The 21,834-nt window shown below is 41.1% G+C and overlaps 1 protein-coding gene across 1 annotated transcript in view; it reads left to right on the top strand.

The window, feature by feature from the left end:
- TXLNB (taxilin beta) overlaps positions 1–21,310 on the top strand; it is a 40,290-nt gene extending 18,980 nt beyond the window's left edge. The window contains exons 5-10 of the mRNA XM_048936357.1: positions 868–1,062; positions 2,650–2,769; positions 7,976–8,050; positions 12,220–12,312; positions 12,522–12,617; positions 13,780–21,310. Of these exons, the coding sequence (XP_048792314.1) occupies positions 868–1,062; positions 2,650–2,769; positions 7,976–8,050; positions 12,220–12,312; positions 12,522–12,617; positions 13,780–14,547 (1,347 nt within the window). The 3' untranslated portion in view covers positions 14,548–21,310. The remainder of the gene's footprint in view (positions 1–867; positions 1,063–2,649; positions 2,770–7,975; positions 8,051–12,219; positions 12,313–12,521; positions 12,618–13,779) is intronic.
- Positions 21,311–21,834: the final 524 nt, after the last annotated feature.

Raw genomic sequence — 21,834 nt, 5'->3', positions numbered from 1 at the left:
GATTTCTTAAAATGGTTCTGGCATGATTTGTAACAACAGTAGATATGATACCAGCCATTTTGTATGAGGATTGCATTCTCCATCAGGGCAGGCTGCCCTGGAAGTAAACAAGCAGGAAATAAAATTGTCCATACTTTGTGATTGAAAGCAATGAATCTAAATTATTTCCCCATTCTCTTTCATAAAAAAAACGAAATCCAAAACAGAATTGCAATAACTGGTGAAAACATAATCCATCAATCTTTCTCCAAGTCAGGTTCTGATTCTCTGCTTTGATTCTTTGAGAGCCAGCCCACGATCTTTCTTTGATTCTACCCATTCCAATAACTGTCAGTTAGAAGGTAAGGGAAGGAGGAATGCAAAGGGATTCTACAGAAAATTATCCCTCTTGAAAAGTGGAAACCTCAAATTCCATAAACTTGATACGAGGATTTCTAGTTAAAAGGATGCGTTTTAAAGAGTGAATTTTAAATTAAATAAAAAAGAAATCTGATAAAAGGGCTTTCAATGACTTTCACTAAATACCTTATTCCAAAGCAAAAGCTGTGCTGCAGTTTCATGAATTAAGGCATGCATGAACATCCCCTTTTCAGGGATTGCTTTGATCTGAAACTGTGCTTTACATCCATCTTTACACATGCAAATTCTTAGTTCTATAATTTTTTCAAGACCACTGTATAATTTGCTCTGTAAATTTAGCATCATGCCTAATGTTGGAGCACATGAAAGCAAGAAAATCTCTGAAGAGGAATATAAACACAGATAATCCTTCAAAGAGTAGCCTTGTGCTACTCTGAAACAGTTCCTTTTGGAACCGCTTTTATTATGCATCTTACTTACCCTGTCTTCTCTCCCATTTGACTACAGGAGGAAACAATTCAGCGGGCACGGGAGGAAGATGAGAAGAGGAAAGAAATAACAAACCATTTCCAGGGCACGCTGAGTGAAATCCAGGCTCAGATTGAGCAGCAAAGTGAGAGGAACATGAAGCTCTGCCAGGAGAACACAGAGCTGGCAGAGAAGCTGAAAAGCATTATTGACCAGTATGAGCTGCGGGAAGAGGTGAGCATTGCAATGCCCATGGGGACCAGCAGCAAACCCAGCTCCATGGAGGGAAGTGGAAAGCACTCTGAACATGTCATCCCCACTGACCATCATTTGGGCATCTCGTGGGTAGCTTCTGCTGTGCTTTGCTGTCCAGTTGGGGCTCTACATGCATCAAGCCAGCAGGATGCCACATGGAAAATGTGGGTGAAAAGCTGACCCGATGGCACCCTGCATGCAGTACTCGTGGCAGCTCTAATGGTGGTGGGGAAAGGGATTGAGGTTCTCATGCAGCAAGATGGCAAGCTGCCTGCTAATCTCTACCCCCGTTCACTCGCTGCTCCCCCCAAATCCCAAAGGACTCCAGAGTGCTCACTGAGCACCTCCCAGTTCTATCTTTTTGGACAGCCCAGCCCACTGCCAAATGTACTTCTGATCCCCCCAGACACAGGTTGCTGAGGTGACCCTTCCCCAGAAACAAAGCTAATAACCAGGGTAAAGCAGGCCTTTTGCATTGGAATAGACTCCTCTTTGCAGGAATAACGTTTACAGTAAAATCAAGTAGATAATAGATGAATTGAAAATTACATCTCTAAATATAAACATTAGAGCAGTTCAGAAAATTCCCAAGCTCCCATTTCTGTGGTGATTTTATGACAAACACTAGCACATATTGCAGTGGGTCTTTTTATTGTTTCCAAATGTGCTTATTGTGTGGCTCAGTGCAACCAGACAACATTATCATACTGAATAAAACATGAGTAACCTGTCCTCACAATCTGGAATGCCCGATGCAATACACTAATTCCTAAATCTGTTGCATCTTGTATGAAATCTTGCACTGAATGAAGGAAACGTGCATTCCTGTCTTATTGTTTCTATGAAAGGAAAATGTAAAGCAGAAGGATGTGCTCAGAATATTGAGCTCTATCTAAATGCAGCATCAGTGAAGAGTGCAATCAGCAACACTCACCTCCTGAAAGTCACTGCGGAGAGAGAAGTTTTACAGGCCATAGGAGACCTCTGGCACATCTGTCCCACATCCCCTTTCATTTACCCAAGCACTCCAAGCCCACATTATCTATGTGAAGCCAGATCAAATGGGGTGTACTAGGCATATATATACAATAGGAGCTGCACACGCACTCCCTAAGTACTGGAGGTGCAGTCTGTCATCACACATTTACCCACACAATGGCTTAGAACCACAGGCCACTTAGCAGCTCCAAAAAAACAGTGCATCCCCAACATATTTGTAATTGATGGGCAGCTTTATAATCTACAACTATATTGGATTATACAGATGACTTGATACGCGTATTGTGGAACTGGAAAAGATGCTAAGGGTTTGTTGTTGTTTTTGTTTTTGTTTTGTTACCCATCAAAATAGATGATGTAAACACATTTCCTTTCCTATGCAAATTCTGGCACAGTTTGTTCTTATCAGCACCATGGCTTTTTTGTAACTGCAGTGGGTTGGGAAACTTCCTGTTTTGCAATATTTTTGTCTTCTATGTGTCCCAGTAGATAGCTGTGCATGCATGAGCATGAAGGTCTGTGTACACAACTAAACCTGCACATTCAGCAGAATTTATTCTCTTGCAGCACCTTGACAAAATATTTAAGCACAGAGAACTTCAACAGAAATTGGTGGATGCCAAGTTGGAGCAGTCTCAGGAAATGATGAAGGAAGCAGAGGAGCGACATCAGAAGGAAAAGGAATATGTACTTATCGTGCTAATCTATCTGTCTTTTACCTAACTGAAGGACAAGATGAGAGCTGCATAATATTTCAGTAATATATTGGTTATTCTGGTCCAAGCCATGACACAGAAGCAGGGTAGCATAAGACAAGGATTTATTACTTCTGATAGTGCTTGATGCAAAGCAGTAGCATCTGAAAGGCTATTTTCAGGAGCATTTATAGATTTTGAAGATTGTGAGCAGTAGGTTATAGCACAGACTTCTCCAGCAAACTCACCGCTACTGCTCTGCTGATTTGTCACGATGTGTCAAATGATGCCATCAGTTTTTTTTAAAGGCTCTGATATTTGATACTCCATCTCTTCACATGGTAAATGATCACATTTAAACAAGCAGGGTCTGTGCTTGTGATTGAATCAGTTGAAGGCCAATATCCCACCAGGCTCAGTCTCCCCAGTCAACCTTCTGTGTGTCCAGTTTTATAAACGGAGGTGACCAGGAGCTGATGCAGTCAAGTCCACCTTTTGGGCAGTCCTGTGTGAAACCAGGAGTTGGACACAATGATCCTTGTGGGTCTCTTCCAATTCTAGATATATATTATATGTAATATTATATATTACATTATTACATTATATATGTATATATGTATACAATATATACATATATACAATATATATGTATATATATTATATACAAATTACATTATATATATATTACATATAATATATATAATATATATAGATATATATTCTGTGATTCTCTTCTGCAGAGCCTCCCTCTCCATGTTGGTTCAAAATGTACTTCCTCAGGCTGCCTAGCATTTTCACAACTGCCTAACATCTACCAACATTCTTCACTGGCACACAGATCCTTTTCTCAGCAGTGGCTACAGCCAAGGCTACGTATAGGGAAGTTCCAGGCTCTCAACAGCTGAAAGAAAGTTGTAGTCCCTAGCAGTCCTCTGACTAGCTCAGGAGTTGCATCAGAGAACTCTGAGAGGATTTTTATTCCATCCCCATGTCTGGAAAGAGATGTATTAGCACCAGCATAGCCTAAATATCACAAGATCTACCTGATTATCCAGCCCAAATGTCCACCTACCACCAGTATTTTCCCACTAAACCATGTCTCTCAGTACAACATCTAAATGTTTCTTGAACACCTCCATGGATGGTGACTGTGGATGAAACTATGGGATAGTGTACAAAGGAAACACAGCAAACACCTCTCACCAAAAATTGTTCATAAAAGCATTTATCCTCTTTCTTTGCATTGGCCTTGTGGCTGGGACACCCACTCCCACTTAATCACAGAGGTTGGAAGGTACCTCTGGAGATCACCTAGACCAAAACCCTGACAAAGCAAGTTCCCTAAAGTAGGTTACAAATCTTTTCTGCTGGCTAAAAACTACGGGGGGGGGGGGGGGGGGGGGGGGGAAGAGCAGCTGGGACTGCTCCAAGTGCACATCTGCGTGTCTCTGTATGACAGTGCATGGTCTGGCTGTGCCTATCCTTTCACTGTGGGATCTGTGTAAAGCCAAAACCCCAAATTTTATTCATGGCAGTAGAAACTCAGAAGATTTAGCAGATTCAAAGTCCAGGAAATATTCCCGATAAATCCCTTACAACAAAAATCAAATTTGGGCTTATTTTATTGCTGCCACTGTGGGTCTTCTTACTGAGTGCAAGATTTCAGACACTGAAAAAACAAAAATGTACATAAAAGGCAGGGCACTAGCTCTGTACAAAACTCACATACAGCCAAGTATCAGTGACTCTTCTTCCTCTGCTCAGAGTCTTAGCCTTGGGCTGCGTGCTACTGTGACTGTGCACTACTGTGACTGTGCTACTGTGCCCAGTTTGTAGCCAAAGTTTCTCATTACAATTTATTCTGCACAGATATGCATAGTGTAGTTATTTTCATTTCTTATAATGCAACAAAAGTCATCTCCATCTACGTACATACAGGAGTGGGAGATTTCCTTTCTGGCTTTGCTGAACGTATGACTGGCATCTATGAAACAGCAGATTCAAAAACAAGCTACAAAGCCTTTAAGCTGTGGGTGTATAATGAGATGCATTGTGTTCAAAGACTTTTTTCACATTATTGAAGCTAATGCTCAAAAAGACTTGCCTTAGAGGGAGTCAGGTGATATATTAGTAACATTACTTTGGAGCAAGGTTGCTTTAGCTGGAGAATATAAGTGATTAGCCAAAAGCCATGCAATGAGTCAAGGCATAATCAGCACATCCTAATTCATCAGTCAGCCCAGCACCCAGATAGCTGGCCTACACTAGTCTCCCACCTCACTCATAATGCCAAGCTCTTACTCCCACCCACTCAGCTATTGTGTGAGAGTATGTATATATATATATATATGTATGTATGAAATCAAGATGTTTTTGACTGAGTCCTTTCATTTAGGGTTACCTCTCATTAGCTCAATTGCACAGAGTCAGAGCCCTTTCTTCAGCATCCTGTCCATACCAATTCTCTGCATACAAATTTTGTACATCCTTGTGCATGAGTTTTGCTGCAGGACTTTTCAGATGTCTTTAAATGAAAATTTATGTATTCTTTATCTATTTGATTACTCCTTGGAGGCTCACTTTGATGTTTTCCTACACAGTTCTTCCATACAGGAATCTTTGCTCCTATACAAAATTTCTTTATCTCATTTAGGGAGAGATGTCCTCTCCTGCAGAGCATGCAAACCACAGCTCAGTAGGCAGAATCTCTTACAAAATTGTCTTACTGCTTGCACAATTCATTCTACACATACAGCAAGAATGTGGTTCCTTATGTAAGTAGCGATCATCCACACTGCGTTGCAGCATGATGGCCCCCAAAGGGTTAGCCTGATCTAAGGATGCAGTATTACCATCATCCCATAACTGCTCGGCACTGTTTGTGACTCTCCCAACATACCATATGTTTTTAGCACTCATAAAGCAAACTCTGAACTGTAGTTAATTGCAGTTTAAAGCCTCTGTGACTTTCAAGTGTGTGACTGAAAGGTAATGATCAGATGTCTACATAATTGGAATATGCAAAGTATGGCAGCAAAAAAGAGAGAAACAATTTTCACAAAGCCATTCCCTAGATCTATGTCATTAAATGGGAATGAGTGTTCTTGTTCCTTTAGCCACGAGCATGATATGACTGCCTGGGCCTTCAGCAGCTATCATAGCTCTAATTATATCGTATAACATCACCACACTTCACTGAAGTGCTGTTTTGTAAACACCACATTCAGTATTTATTCGTTTCGTTATACAGGCTCCTTGTTACTACTTCATAGCCGATTAATACATGTATCGGTTCTCCTCATGCAGTTTCTCTCAGCTTGGTGTTTGCAGATGACCCCAGGCTGCACGTTGATTTGGGCAAACCTCTCTGAGGCTTGCTTCCCTTAGAGAATAGTTTATTAACTCTTAGATTTTCAATGGCTACAGAAGTGATATGGGTCAATAGTACAGAACAATCTCATTAGCAGGCAAAACAAGTGGCTTTTCGTTGCCTTCTCTGCCCATCTTACATCTTTCGTACTGTAGCAGAAGACATGGCAGTGCAGGAGTGACCTCTTCATTACCTCAGACATCCTGGAAAAGAAGGTAACCTTAGACAAGATTTAAGGAGTACAGATAAAAGCCCAGTTCTTGGAAGTAATGACTGGCCTGGGGTTGAGTAGCTCTGGATGTTTTCAAAGCACTTTTCATTAAATCATTTGATCCAGATACCCTTCAAATCCTCGAAACAAAATAAATCACCAAGTAGAAATCAAATCATTCCTGTCCAGGAAACGGTACATGTGAATAATTCAGTGGATTTGCATCAGAGGGCCAAATGGATGGAAGAAATGTTTTTCTAGTTTATATATAAATATATATACACATAAGTTTATATATTTATATACAATAAATCTTATTCACTCTCTTTGCCACAAATAACTGGAGATGGAGAGAATTCATTATATTGTTCAACCAGCATTTGTAAGGTGTGTCCTCTTCCCTTTTGCCAGGTGGCATTAAGTAGTTTGAATGTGTTATTTCTAAGTAAATGTTTAGAATCAAAGTTTTTACTATAATCAAATACTTTTTCTACATGTAATTCTACTCACCTTTCACTTCCAATACAAGTGGGTTCTACTGACTTATACAGTACTTTTCTGAAAATGCTTCAGAGTCCAGCTTTGCCATTTCAAATGGTACAATTAAGTCCAACAGAAGAAATTCTGTGGCAGACTAAATTATTTATATCCTATGTCATCATTTCTCAAGTTACCACTTGCATTTTTTTCCTGAAATACATTTGGCCTAGCCAGTACAAGTAACACTTGATACATGTTTGGCAGACAATAGACATTTCTTTAACGCTTCAATAAATATTTCATTTATTTATCAATATTCATCAATATTTCATGCTTTCAGATCAAACCAATTGCTAGACTATTACTAAGCACTTTGAAAGTGCTGATTTCAAACTGCACTCTGTAGCAGTCTGTGTATCTCTTTCCTACAATTTCCTACCCTCAGCTGATCTTCCAGTGTGCAGTCCACATGTCCAAATGTCATTTTGCTAATACCCTGAAAAAGGGATAACATCTTCCCAGGAGCAACCAGGGATGAAACTGCAATCAAGCTGTTTCTGGGCTGCCTTCTTGATCTAAGTGAGGCATTTATCACCCTGAGCTGGGTGCCTCCTCTGAAGGCACGTCAGTGAAAAAGAGCTCTAAAACAACAAGACACCAGAGCTTGTTTTTGTCTGACACTATGCATTCCCTTCCTGGAAGTTTGCAGATTTTTTTTACACAAGTCTGACTGTGAACACATCTGTAGGCTAAGTACTGATCATTAATGCAAAAGAAAACATACCGTTCACAGGAAATTAGGAATTGAATCTGAGCTGCACTGAAAGGACAGTACCAGAAGGTGCTGTAACCATTCTCCACAATTCACATGAAGATATGGTTAAACATCATACCTCTTAGAGCATATGATACTGCACTTCTCATTCTAAACAGGTTTTGAACTAATATTCAAGTATCCTTCTTCTTAGGATAGCAGTAAATATTCTATCTTGCCTAATTTCTCCAGCTACATTTATATGAGAGTTAAATCACTACTTACTAAGTCAGCAGTAACAAAAGCATATGAAGCTGTAGATTGAGGGTTTCCAGCTGATGAAACAGGATCTAACAATTTTCTCTCTGTTGCTCAAAACACAGCTCCTCAATCAAGCTGCAGAATGGAAGCTACAGGCCAAAATGTTAAAGGAACAGGAGACAGTCCTGCAGGCACAGGTGAGGTAGGAGAGGTAATTGCATGGTGTGTCTTTGTTTGCCCATTTTTAGCCCATTACACATATTTTAGGTATTCAAATTATTTTTTGTGAATCCTTTCTAGCTTCGTTCTTCATCACACAAACTGCTGTGAAGCCAAAACAGCGTCCCATACTGCACATCACACTGTGGCATTTATGAGTGTCTACAGTGCTAAACCACAAAACAGTATGAGTATCTTGGCTTGATTAATTAGCAGAAATATCCTGCATGCATGCCTCTAATCCAGCACAATGCTGAGGTACAAACATGAAACACACACACCAAATTGGAACTGATGTGCTATGCAGTTTTCTAGTCTGGGGTGTAACAACAGAGCTTTTATCAATTTTATCTTGATTTTTGCCAACTGAGGGCTTATACAAGGGACCTCTAGGATTTCAGTGTTAAGTTTAGATTCTGAAATATTCTATAAAATAAAATGATTTCCCCAAATTATATTAAAAGTCAGGCTGTAGCAAAAGACAGTAAAACAAGAAACAGGCAATGGATAAAAAAGTTATCTCCTACGCTTTGAACGCAATGCAATAATTGACCTTAAATGCAAGTGAGAAATCTAAATGATATGACAGACTTTCATATCAAAAAGAGACAGCATCAGTAGATTTTCCTACACTTAAAAAACTAGCCATGTAAACTTATCTTCTTCCACTTGTCTGTGAGAATGGTCCCTCCCCACAGAATTTTAGGGCACTTGTTCCTGCAGCCATTCAGCTCCTCACCCATCAGCAGGGATATTCAGTGCCCTTGCTTATGGCTTGGCACACTACTAAGTTGTTCCAGTTCTGCTCTTGCAGACGATCCAACTCCTATCTGTTGAGCAGTCAAGAAGGGCTAGAGTTAAAATGACAATCTGGAGACATGGTAAGAGAGCTGCTGTCCTTCATAAGTTTTTTCCAAAGACTGAGATAAGCAGGTAGCACACTAAAGAACATCACATGAACTGCTGTGGATACTTGTTTGACAGGCTCTGTGATCAAACCTCAAAGGCCTCCAGCTGAGTTAGTCCCAAATGCAGGTCAATTTTCTGAGTGGTTTTAGTTACACTTTTATGTTCAGCTAGCAAGAGTTTTGTATGCAGGCAGACCTCTATAGCCAGTGTAATGAAAGTGAAGGTACTGATAAGAACCAGAATATATTAACCACACATTTGAAATGGAAAAAAATGGTTTTAGAGAAAATCCAGTCAAACAAGCCTGCAAAGGCACTGATAATACATGTGCCCCTTGCAGACTTGCTTATATTAAAATTAAGGGGTTCACATGCTGAAGTGAAACATGCAGTTAGTTGTTCTTCTCAAGTATGTGAGCTCTGGCACCTACACAGCAGCCTCCACTTGGAATTACTGAGAATAATAATAATAATAATTAGTACTGTTTCCAGTATGGTAGCATTGATGGATCTCCCTCATGGACCAGATGCCACCGTACAAGCACAAAACAGAAAGAGCACAAAAAGCTCCCTGATGCATGAAATAACCAATAAATAATTGCAGGACAACTGCATGGACATTATGAGAACACACTGGTCAGTGAGACAAGGAGGAGATATAATACAGTTCTTAACCAGAGGGCAGTTGGCATGCGGGCACAGCATGCTGCTGGAGTTCAAGGAGCATTTGGACAGCACTCTCAGACATAGGGTTTGGATTTTGGGTGGTGCTGTGTGGAGCCTGGGGTTGGGCTCCGTGATTCTTATGGGACCCTTCCTACCCAGGATATTCTATGATTGTAAGAGAAGGTCTCAACCCAGGCTCTCGTGCCAGTCTCCTCACCTCGCAGCAGATGGCTCTATAGAGCCATCAGGTAGACTGAAAAAGCGCACTTGGCATCAGGGTCCCATCTATATGGTGGCACTTGGGCTGCTAAAGTAAAGCTTTCCAAGTTTCTGTTTGTGTATGAGTCACAGCCCTGGCTGCAGTCTAACATAAATACACAGGCGTATGCTGTTTGTCAACGAGCTCCAACATCAGCAGCCCAGAGCTCTGCAGGGATTAACCTGCCATGCATTTACCAGCTTGGCAGGGAAGGGCTGCAACCAGAGGTGCGTTCACAGCCACCAAGGCCCTAACTGCCTCATTTAAACTTAGCTTGGGCAAATCCACACTACACTGCAATTATGGCAATGACATATTCCCAGAGGCACCGTAACAGCTAATCAGAATGAAAATAAATCATAATATAACCATATCCAATTTGAAAATCAGGATTAAACCTACTCCATTATTAGTGACATTTTCTATATCCTCTTTCCCTCAGTGCAGCGTCAAGGGAAATGTGCACTGGCAGGCACCAGGGGAAATAAAAGCTCCTGGTTAATCATTTTTTCAGCTCCACACAGGTGTGGGAGAGGGCAGCTGGTCTCGTCAGCTGCTCAGAGCCTCTAACTCTTCTGCACCCACCATAGAGCCTGCCAATTGCTCTAACAAGAGCTATCAGGCTGGGCTGATGAACTGTCAAACCATCTCAGCGTTGTTGGGGTGCCCAGGGACCAGAAAACATCCGAGATTATTTCAGAACAGCTGATATCTGTACTTTATAGAGAGAGCATCCTGCATGGTTTTGGAGCTTTGGAAGCGCTTTCTCCACCTGGGATGAGGGGAGGAAAAATAAATAAATAGATAAATAAAAGGAAAAGGAGAAACTGAGGGAATTTGATATAAAAACCAAACCTCGGATCTTTAGAACAGAGTTTTTAAAAACATTCACAGATTTTATGTGGAAAAACAGGAAAATATGGCTTACAACAAAGTGCAGCCACAGATGAACATTCATGTGCCTACCAGAGGTAAACTGATAGCAAAATACAAACCCTGCCTAGTCTTAAATTCTGGCATACTGCTAAAGGTCTTTTTTCTGTTCTTCATGAAATGAAGTGAAGCTGGCAGAAGAGGATCCCAGGAGATTATTTTCACTGTCCTTGCTGGCCTTGCCTCCAGCTGTAGAACACACAGGCTGCAAAATAGAGCTGACAGAGTGCCCACTCAACTCTCCTAAGCTACAGCACAGGGATGCACGCAGGTTGGCCTCATGCAGAGGCTGGGCTTTGCTCAGGAGCAGGGTGCCCCCATGTCAAATAACACAGGGAAGGAGTAGAGATGCTCCTATTCAGTGGTGGCATAAAGTGAAGCATGTTGCCTGATGCTATGGACCCGAGCCACAGGGCTGGGATTGCAGTGATAGGAGAGGTGAAGTGGTTACAGTATGATGTGGTGATCGTAGAGTCATAGAATCAGTAAGATTGGAAAAGACTTCTAAGATCATCTAGACCGACTGCCAACTCATCACCACCATGCCCACTAAGCCATGTCTCTCAGTGCCACACCCACATGTCTCTTGAACACCTCCAGGGTTTTCACTATGCCTTTTCCCCAGGTCTCTCAGACTTCAGAAGCAAGGTAATCAGGAAACACCTAGCTCTTATCCTGGCTTGCTGGGTATCTGATAAGCCAGGTGAACAGCTAGATGAATCAAGGCTTAGTGCTAGCTCAAACACAGTTCTGATTCTTACCTAGAGCTGACCCCGTTGCCCAGTCCTACCCCACATCAGCGGTCATACCATCAGGATAGTCCCTGCCACGCTCCAGTAGCCCAGTGCACTAACAGAGATGGCTCACTTAACCCATTACCACTTTCTGTTCCATAGGTTACCCTAAAGAAGTCAGCCTCTATTGTATACAGAGCTTGTGAAGAAAGCAGGGGGCTGGAAATCTAGGCAGATTTTAATGCTGTCCTCCTGAAGCCTCTATGGAGTTACTTAGGGAGATGTTTCCACTAATCTTCCACTTCTAGAGAATTCTTTCATTTCTGGGCAACCAACACAGAGACATCCTAGCTGCAGCATTCATGAACTCAGCAATCATAATTCCCAGATCTTTTTAAAGGTCACCAGCCCAGGTCTTCCTATTCTTTATTTTATCTTTCTGCAACAAAGAAATGATAACAGTTTGCAATCTTAAAAATATACACAGAATTTTAGGTCACTTATGTTGGTGCTTCATTAGTATCTAAACACATGTCCAAAAAAACCCCAACCTATTGTATTATCTTCTACTTAAGCAAGGTATTATCATTCAGTTCACTGCTCTGGAAACTCTGAAATCATTGTTTTTCTTTTTCTTGTTAATGTAGATCACTCTCTACTCTGAGAGATTTGAAGAATTTCAGAAAACATTGACAAAAAGCAATGAAGTGTTTGCTACCTTCAAACAGGAGATGGAGAAAGTAAGTAGCAGCTAACATCTGAACTCTGTTCTTGACACTTCCATTTTGATATGTCACAGTGCAGTAATTTTAACTGGGATTAGGACATTTCTGCATATTTTGGAGAACAGTTATGACTACAGACAGAGACCTGAGTGAAAGGGCTGTCCTAATTCCATCTGCAGTGTGGGACTGCTGTTGTGATTCAGCTTTTCTTCTTGATTTTATAGATGACAAAGAAAATGAAGAAGTTGGAAAAGGATACTGCTACATGGAAATCCAGGTTTGAGAACTGTAACAGAGCATTACTGGATATGATTGAAGAGGTGAGTGGGCTTTCTGATGCACCCCTTCCACCACATAACAGTTTAAGTGGGAAATGCAATGAACTGAATATGCCAAAAGTAAAAAATATACATATGTTGAATCTAAGGGTCATTTTTTTCAAGTTACCTTGGTTATTGGATCTTTTGAAAGAAAAAAAAGACAAACATCATAAACATCACAACTACTGGGACTTTTAGATTATGCTGAAATATTCATTATGTCCACAACAAACTGAACTATGTCACTGTGAATTTTAAGTGCTCTAAAAATGCATGATAGTGAATGCTCTCACAGAGAATCAAATTGGCATTAGTTCACTTTAAGATACTTTCTTTCTGCATAAGAGCATTCACTCAGAGAGTAAATGTGCCGTAGCAAACGAATTTTAAATTCACTCCTTTTGTTAACTTCTTGTGCAGGCAAACTCTAAGAGCCAAAAGCAAGCATTGTGTCTTACTATAGTTTTAACCACGATGTCAGAGAAACAGTGCAGAGGAAATTAGTAAGCATGTTGGAACTCATTCAGATAAGATAAGAGCCTGCCTGAAGTTTCAGCCCAGACTTACAATGAACTTGGACTGGGTCTTTCTGGCTAGTTTTGTAGTTCTGTCCATTTCTATGGATTTTGATATTTCTTGATTCCTCACTGGGTGTAGAAGCAAGAAAATGTTCAAAGTCAGGCAACTCTCACAGAATCTAGAAGGAAAGTTTAAAAAAAAATAAAATTTACAGAGATTCCCCCCTCCCCCCCCAAAAAAAAAGGAAAACAAAACAAAAAACCCACACACAAAACAAACAAACAACCCACACACTCAGCCTCATTGAAACTGAGGTTGAGGTAGGATTCTGGATCCATTTCTGTATGAAGATACAGTATGTTCTTCTGTCTCTACAGATTGTTGACAGGTGTTCCTGCAAATATTTCTTGGTGAAATCTTTATGGCCAATGTTAATGCAGTACAGAAACAAGGGCAAATTTCCTCTTGCAGCCTTGGTACCAAAGGTCATGGTAATTGCAGAGCAGTTTGAGAAAGCCAGACACCTTGCAGAGTCCTGTGAGGACTGCCTAGATCTCAAATCGTTTCCTAATTGCTAATTCCACAAATGAACTGCATGCACACACACTCAGCCTGTGCTTTTGTCTAATGTCTCTGACCACAGAAAGCCATGAGGACCAAGGAATATGAGTGCTTTGTGTTGAAAATCCAGAGGCTAGAGAACCTTTGCCGAGCTCTGCAGGAAGAGAGGAATGAACTGTACAGAAAAATAAAACAAGCACAGCTCCCTGAAGAGGTGAATGGAAATGATATCTTAGAAGAAGACGACGATGCCAATACAAACCCTTCCTCCAGTGAGCAGGCAAGCATTGAGCTATGTGCTGCTGACAAGAACATGCTGCAGGAGCTGGCTGAAGCTTTCAGGGTGTCCCACTCAGCAGAGGAGACCTTTCCAAGCAACAGCAGCAATCCAGAGACATGCGATGTTCAAATGTGTAAAGCCATCTCTGTACCAGAACTCCCCTGTCATCTCACCTCACAGTCAGAGGCCGGGAACCACTGTGAGCAGTTCAGCATGAGCACATCAGGACCCCCTGAACACATGCCAGCATCCTCTGAAAACACAACATCCATTGAGAACATGCCAAAGCCCACCAAAAGCATGCCCATGCCCACAGAAATGGTGCCAACACCTACAGAAAGCGTGCCAATACCTACAGAAGGTGTGCCAACATCTCCCAAAATCATGCCAGCAACCCCTGAAGGTGTGCCAACACCTATGCAAAACACATCTGCTCCCCTTGGAAATATGCCAGCATCCACCAACAGCACACCAAAAGCTGTAGAACACATGGATGATATAGCAGAGCTGTTTGCCCAGGATCAGCCTGCAGAGCAAAAAGGGGATACAGATATGGAAGCAGTAGACTGAAGACAAAGAAGAGTTCAGGCTCATATTAAACGAACCACAGTTCTACTTCGTTTCTCAAATTTGTTTGTTTTTAAAAAAAAGTGAGTGCTAAAACACATATAAAAATACATACTTGTAGACAAATATAATGCACTTCTCTTTGATATCACTATCCAGTTTTACTTGGTCTGCATGTTTTGCTGTCCTTCATGATTAAAGCATAATATTTTCTTAATGATAGGAAAATTCAACAAAATTACAGTATCTTTTTTCCCAGTCATGAGTCATCTCCTTCAACAAAATAATTTTGAAATGCTGAAGTTACAAGTTTCAAAAATCATTGCTATTTTCATACATATACTTAAAGTCTCATAATTAATTATATCTGTTTGATATATTGCAATAAAGGATGGCCTACTTGGAAATGCAGAGATAAATGAGGAGAAAGGAATCTGTGATTATAAAGTAAAATAGTGAAATCATCAGTGTGGTCAGCCATATCCAAAGTGAGCTGTAATAGCAAAAGGTGATGGTAAATGAGTAGAGTAAACTACCACGGAGCACTATGGGACTGAATACCCACCAACTTTTAGTCTTACTCTGAATTTGTCTTTTCTGCTTTGTACTTGACAAGAGGTTTTGTTTTCAACAGAACAATGGGAGAAGGGAGATCTTTTCTAGATTTCTCATAAAATGACTGAAAAGAACACTAATTCCTAAGCTGATCGTAATTCCCAATGTAGGGATTACAAACTTCTTTCTGCATCTAAAATAAGCCCAATTGTTTGTCATACGATTTGGGAACATGATACCAATAGAGGGACTCCTGCCTGCTGTCAGCCAGCAAATGAGCTCAGAAGCCTGGAAGTTCAGAAGCTGGGTGCAGATTCCAGCACTTAAGCCAAGGCAAAAGGCAGAGACTACACCAGGAGATATCCCTGTGATGATGCTTCAGGATGCTGTGATCCCTCCCGGGCACAGCCACATAAACCTCTGTTCACTGAAGGTTCCTTCTGACTCTGTTGTACATGCTGATGCAACCAGGAGAAAGGCATGCACTTATCTGTCACCCTGTTAAAGTCAGCAGCCCAGAAGCAAATGCACATCAGGAAAGCAGGAATCTCTGTTCTTTCTGGGGACCAGATGTATTTCCACTTCTCTTCTAAACGACTCTCCTATCTGCTTGTCAGTACACCATTGCCTAGTAATTTCTCCCCCGTGTCGGAACTGCCAAACCAGAAGTACTGATTTTGACATCAAGAACAAGGATGAGGAAGGAAGCAGGGAAGGGTGTAGCTACCAAGACAGCTGTCTGGTCTCAAGCAAGGCGAGTAAGATGGCCCTAGGGAAGAACGCTGACACAAAAATCCTGTTGGCACATCTCCTGTTTTTCATCTTCTTCCTCTGAATGCAGTCTAACTCTTCTGCATTGTGATCTGAATAGCTTAATAATCTGAAAAGGGCAGTAACATGAGATATACAGATGCTGGAAAGCTAAATATTACAATCAAACAAACCCATGGCTAGAGAAAACTCTCAAGCAGCCCTGAAGGAGAATCTGATCATTTAAGCCAAAATTGAAATACAGTTGAATTAAGAGAAAAGATGCCAGCTTTGGCAGAATGTGGGCAACTGTGGTCACACATTCTTTCCTGCACGTTACCCTCCAAAAGTGAGGTTTGAATCTTTGCTTCCTGCTAGCATGTCAGCAACCTGGCTGAGTACATCTGCATCTGCACTGCTCATTCATTCACTGAGAGCTAACTCAAATATACAGAGCACAATTTGCAAACGTTGGTTATTCAAATATAGATCAACAAGTAGCTATTAGAGCTACAGATTCCAAAGGTAGATGTCTTATATTAAGCTGACAGGACTTATTTCATGCCTTTAATCACCTGAAAGTGGATCATTTAAGTCTTAAGCTCTTTTTATAAGTAATAGAGATAATAGGCGTTTCTTGAGGACAAGTCATCCCCTGGTAAAACAGACATCCCAGACTGAAGAAGTCTTTCTCTTCTCTGATTCTGATTCAGCCCAAAATAACCATCTTAAATTTAAAATGACAAATATTAGGTGTCTACATTAGTTAGGTAAGAGGAATCCCACCACACACTCAGAATCAAGGTCCTAAGTAAGTCAACCAAGGCGATCTGAAAACCGAGACACTTATGTGCCTGTGAAACTGTTAGCTTATAACAAAATTTTATCCTAAGAAAACAAGCTGTATTCACTGATTTACTTCTAGTTTCTACTGCCTTGAGTCTGTAGAAATCTGGTTTCCATAACACGCTCTGTTTGTTTTTTTTTTTTAAGAGTGGTTTTAAAATTAATGTAATTTATATACCTTTTCTTTTTCTTCTCTTTCTTGATCTCATTTGATTCTGTTGTCAGTTTTGGAATTTCCTGCATGTAACCAACTCTTATTTTTTTAAAGTAGGCCTTTAGAATACCTTTAATTGTTGTGGTTGTCTCATACAGTCAAATATTCAATTACATAATGACAATGATTGACATGTCCTTGTAACTTGGTTCCATTTTGCATAAGCATTATGGTCACGTTTTCAGTTACGTAACAGTTGCCTCATACCTTCCAACTTCAACAGGGAGACAAGGATCCTACAGATAAAAAGTTTCTACATAGTTATGATTGATTCCTACAGCCTCGTTCCTCATGAATAATTACACAACCTCCAGGGAAAGATCACTCCCACTCTATTTCTCCTTCCTCATTTTGGCCTTCTTTCATTTTTGCATCTAAAACTGCACTCACATTCTTGCAATTCTCATTACTCTAAGAACTTCTACCCACATGCCAGTTCCTTCTGCTCTTACATGCTCTCTACCAACTTGCACTTCGTCCCAGCAGTTTCTTCCTCATTCTCAATGCTTACGTACAATGCTGAAAGCTTTTACTATGGACTTGGCCTCATGTGTTTGCAAGAGATGGAAGAACAAAAGCATAGGGAAGATTCTGGCTGGTCCCAGACTGGATGGAGCATTTACAATCACACCATAGGGGTGACTTACATGTAACCTCATGGCCTGTAGGAGGCAGCATCCTCAACAGAGGCAGAAAATCTAGAAAATTTAGTTGTGTACCCATTCACCATCCATAATGTCAGACTGGCAATTTAAGCTGACATTACCATTCCCGTGTTATTTAGTTTTCCCTCATTCATTTCACCATAAGCTGCTGGCCTCCTCTTGCTGTCTTCCAGTACTGGTGCCCTATGCAAAACTGCCCCTTCACATAGCAGTATCCTCATGAAAAGCCTTTGGTATTGCGATCCACACAATTCAAGGCACTTGCCTCAGTTACCACTCAAGAGGCAGAAACCCAGCACCCTTCTGTGGTCACTGAAATGCAGTAAGCAGCAGAGATGCATGCTACTTCCCTACAGTTCATCCTTACTACCATTCTGTTCCTGACATTGCCAGCCTCATCAGTCCGTCTGCTATGGTTGCTCCTTCAGCCTTGCTTATATTTCATATACTTTTTTCCCATACCGTAAGGCACAGATTTGGGGGGAGGAAAGGTGGCAATGGTAGCTGTATCCTTCTGTACTCTTATTAAAACGAATTCATTGCTGTATTGCTTACAAACCAGCAACAGCCTTTGATTTGCAAAAGCTGCAAAAGAAGAAAACAAAATATGTGTTTTCCTGTTCTGCATGTCTGATCTTAGTCAACTCAAATATTTAACAACTCCCCTGCTGAACATGTAAAACAATCTTTTTCAGCAACCCACAATTTATCCACATCTGAGAGGATTTTCAGGATGACAGCTAAAATCACATCCATGACACTATCATGACACTCTCACCTAATTGCTGTGGCAAAACAAAGATATTTTTGCCATCTTGATACATCTTATTGGTGAGGGATTGGTAGGAAATGTTAAAGCCCACAAAAAAAGAGATTTTAGCTGTGGTCAGTGGAAAAGCTGATCTGTTTCAGCTTAACTTTTCCCACAAAAACAGAAAAGAGGTAGAAACAGGCACAGAAATACATAATCCAGGTGACGCAACTTCAGCAACAGAACAGCACAAAAGAAGGACACCTACAATACGGTGAAGCATTTTTATAAGCTTTACTGCTAAAGTCAGCTTTAAGTCTCTTTATCAATCAGACTGTAACCAACCATGGATGATACTCTCACCAGCTCTCTTTGCTATGAGCAGAGTTGTACTCATCAGTATGGAACCGAGACTTCTTTATTGGGGAATTACAATAGGACTTGCTTCGCTCTTGGGCCCACAAGATATCCCTGTATTGCCATTCCCTTCAACCATCAGCTGTGCTTAGCCAAAGGGCAATCACAAAGAGCAGACAAAGCATGAAGGAGGGCAAGGAAAAGGTGTGAGAAATGGCATTTGCAGTGTTTGTGAACTCCCCATCAACTGCTGGCAGTAACACGGTTCACCACTTTGCAATGCTGTCTCTCCTACTGAGAAAAGGCTTTCCAACATCCCTTTCAAAGATGAAGCAGGAGACATCGGTTGTGACCCCGCTGGCTCACAGCTTCACTTGGATGACAGCTGTGGCTGCCCAGAAGCCCCAGCCACTCATGGCACTCGACCCAACATGATGTGTCAAACTGTCATTGCTCGTAGGCTGCAGATGATCAAGCGTGGCATAGGTCAGCTTGTTTCATAGGCACTGTGAAACAAGGCAGCAGGTCTTGCACTTCAGGACCTTGGGGGAGAAACAGCAGCAAAAGGGATAAAAAAAGAAAAGAGACAAGGAGGGAGAGGCTTAATTGTGTGTCTGTCTCTGACAAAGTTACTAGGATTCACCTTTGAGGCGCAGGTGAAGCACTTGCAATCCAGCCTAAAAGAAGGGCAGCTTTGTCAAAACATGTTAGTCAGCACACACAAAAAAAAGATACTGAAGTCGGACTTAGATGTCACACCTTGCAGCCATGAGTTACAAGACAAGAAAGAGATGAAGAAAAATATCTCACATTTGCTGAAAATTAAAACACAAGTTTAAATTCAACAAAATAAGCTCAGAATTAGCAAAATATTCTCTTTCTCGTGACAGAAAGCAAAAAAATGTTCAAGAAGCCCTCTTACTTGCATGAATTGTTCTATGCATCGATTAGCAAAACACATAGCATACAATGCTTTTTACCTCAGAGGATCCTAAAATGCTTTTCAAGCTGTAAGTGTTGAGGAATGACTTCACTCCAGACTGGTGGGCCACCGCTTTGCTGTAAGGCAGAAGCAATGCACAGCAGAAATACAGAGATGAGCAGAGGCTTTCAACAGATACAAATCCTCAGAGCAGAACCGAACCTCTACACGTCTGGTAATAAAAAGAGAAAACCTTTTCAATGACTAGTTTATTGCCTATTTTCTGTATTTTGCCCTGATAATTCTGGCACTGCCATCAGCAGAAAATAAAGGTCAAACTCTCTGTGGGTGTAAATCAGAGGAGGTCCCCCCGGAGCCAGTTGAGCTACACATATTAACATCAAATGAGAATCCACTCTAAGGGGCTGAGTTACTGTGCCATTAGCAAGTTCTCTCTTCCTGTGTAACAAACATTATTCCCAGCCGATACTTCAGGAGTCCTGAGAGAGGCAGAATGGATTTACTCAATTAGAACTTGGCCAACACATTTCACTTAATAAACCTACTTCTAGGAAGAGTGCCAAGAAGCAATTTTTACTGACCACAAATGGCCACAGCCTCAGCCTTGCAGCTTATCCAGCACCAAGTGCTGCCGTGTTCCTACTAACATCCTCTCCTCAAAGATGATCAAGGACACGGCACAATTTCTTGAACCACTTTGCCCACTTCCTACAGCTCTTTGCTCTTTCACACACTTCTCCCATCTGATGACTACACTAAAGCCATTCAGTTCACTGCAGCTTGCTGGAGATGCCTTGTTAAAAATAGAACAAAATATGATGAGTTTTAAGTTTAATTTCACACCAAATCTGTCTGACAAGATGGTTGGAGCTTGCAGTTGTCACAGTACACATCACCATGAAAAGGGAAGTCCTGTCCCAGCACTGTGTTACAGCTCCATATTACTGAAACAAAAACAACCACATTTTCTTTCCCAGTGCAGTTGCCATACTGGCTTACAATAGGGCTAGAGTGCTAGCATTTCACACAGTTAGGAAACTGAGAGGAGCCAAGAGCTTTTGAGCATCCATATGCCCCTGCACAGAAGCTGTTCATGAATCGCTCACCTGCAAATCACTTCCAGCTTGGGAAGCCAGCACTTTTCTAGACCGAGAAGAGTTACCTCAAATGAAAGGCTGCAGCAATGACTGCCTTCATAGCCCATAGGAAAAGGTTGTCCAATAGCTTTTTCAAAAATCAGCTGAGATTCATCAGTTTTCTGGAATTTCTCTTTTCTCTGCCAGCATGGTCCCTGTGTCCTACAGCAAACACCAGAAAGTTTCATCCTACTGCCAGGTAGTTCCATTTCTGAGAAAGCTGCAAGCTGAACACCTGCAATGTCACAGCAATTGTACAGAGAAAAAAACCTTAAGCAAGTCCCAGTGGGAGAGTCAAGTTGTGCTAGTCATGTTTCACAGCTGCTATCTCTTCTCTGGGGTTGCCATCCCCTTCCACAGAGCTTAAAATGCAATGGTAGCATTAGCAGCAGCATGACATGTGGCTTGCTGCCCCATTCAAGGCATCACTCCTGCCAATGCTCTGCACTCCCTGCCCTCCCCAGTGTGAGGTTGTGCTATAACTAGGTCACTCAAAAAATCGGGGAAAAGAAAAATCACCCTCCATATAAAGAACAACCTTTTTTTTTTTTTTTAAACTCAGACCATTGCAATGATCCTTTAAATAAACAAATAAAGTACCTCATGAAACTACAACCTTAATTCTAGTCACAGTAAGAGCTAATTGAACTTCATAAATCATTTGCTTGTAAAGCAAAGGAGGCAAATGCACACAGATACGCATTCTTTGGCTGCTAACTCCGGAGCATAATGCTGTTCTCAGAGTTAACGCTAGCATTTCCACAGATTATTTTGCAGAGATCTCCTCTACTTGGGGACTGAAAACTGAACTTGAAGAGGGAAATTTGTATTTCAAGTACTGATCTCAATTTGTACAGAAACAAGGAAGATGCAATAAGCATTTCACTATGATAACAACCAACTCCACAGTTTGGATTACACTGTGCATTACATCTGCTGGTAAAGGAAATAAAAGCTTTGATATAGAAACCTTTAGTTCTCATACCTGAGAACAGATCACATGCCAGCAGCATGGTGATTGCTTCATGGATCTTCTCTGTATACCTAATCATTCTGGTACATCCTAACTGGCA

Source organism: Lagopus muta, chromosome 2 (genome assembly GCF_023343835.1).
Source record: "Lagopus muta isolate bLagMut1 chromosome 2, bLagMut1 primary, whole genome shotgun sequence".
NCBI classification, from domain to species: domain Eukaryota; kingdom Metazoa; phylum Chordata; class Aves; order Galliformes; family Phasianidae; genus Lagopus; species Lagopus muta.
This window is presented reverse-complemented; position numbering and strand designations above follow the sequence as displayed.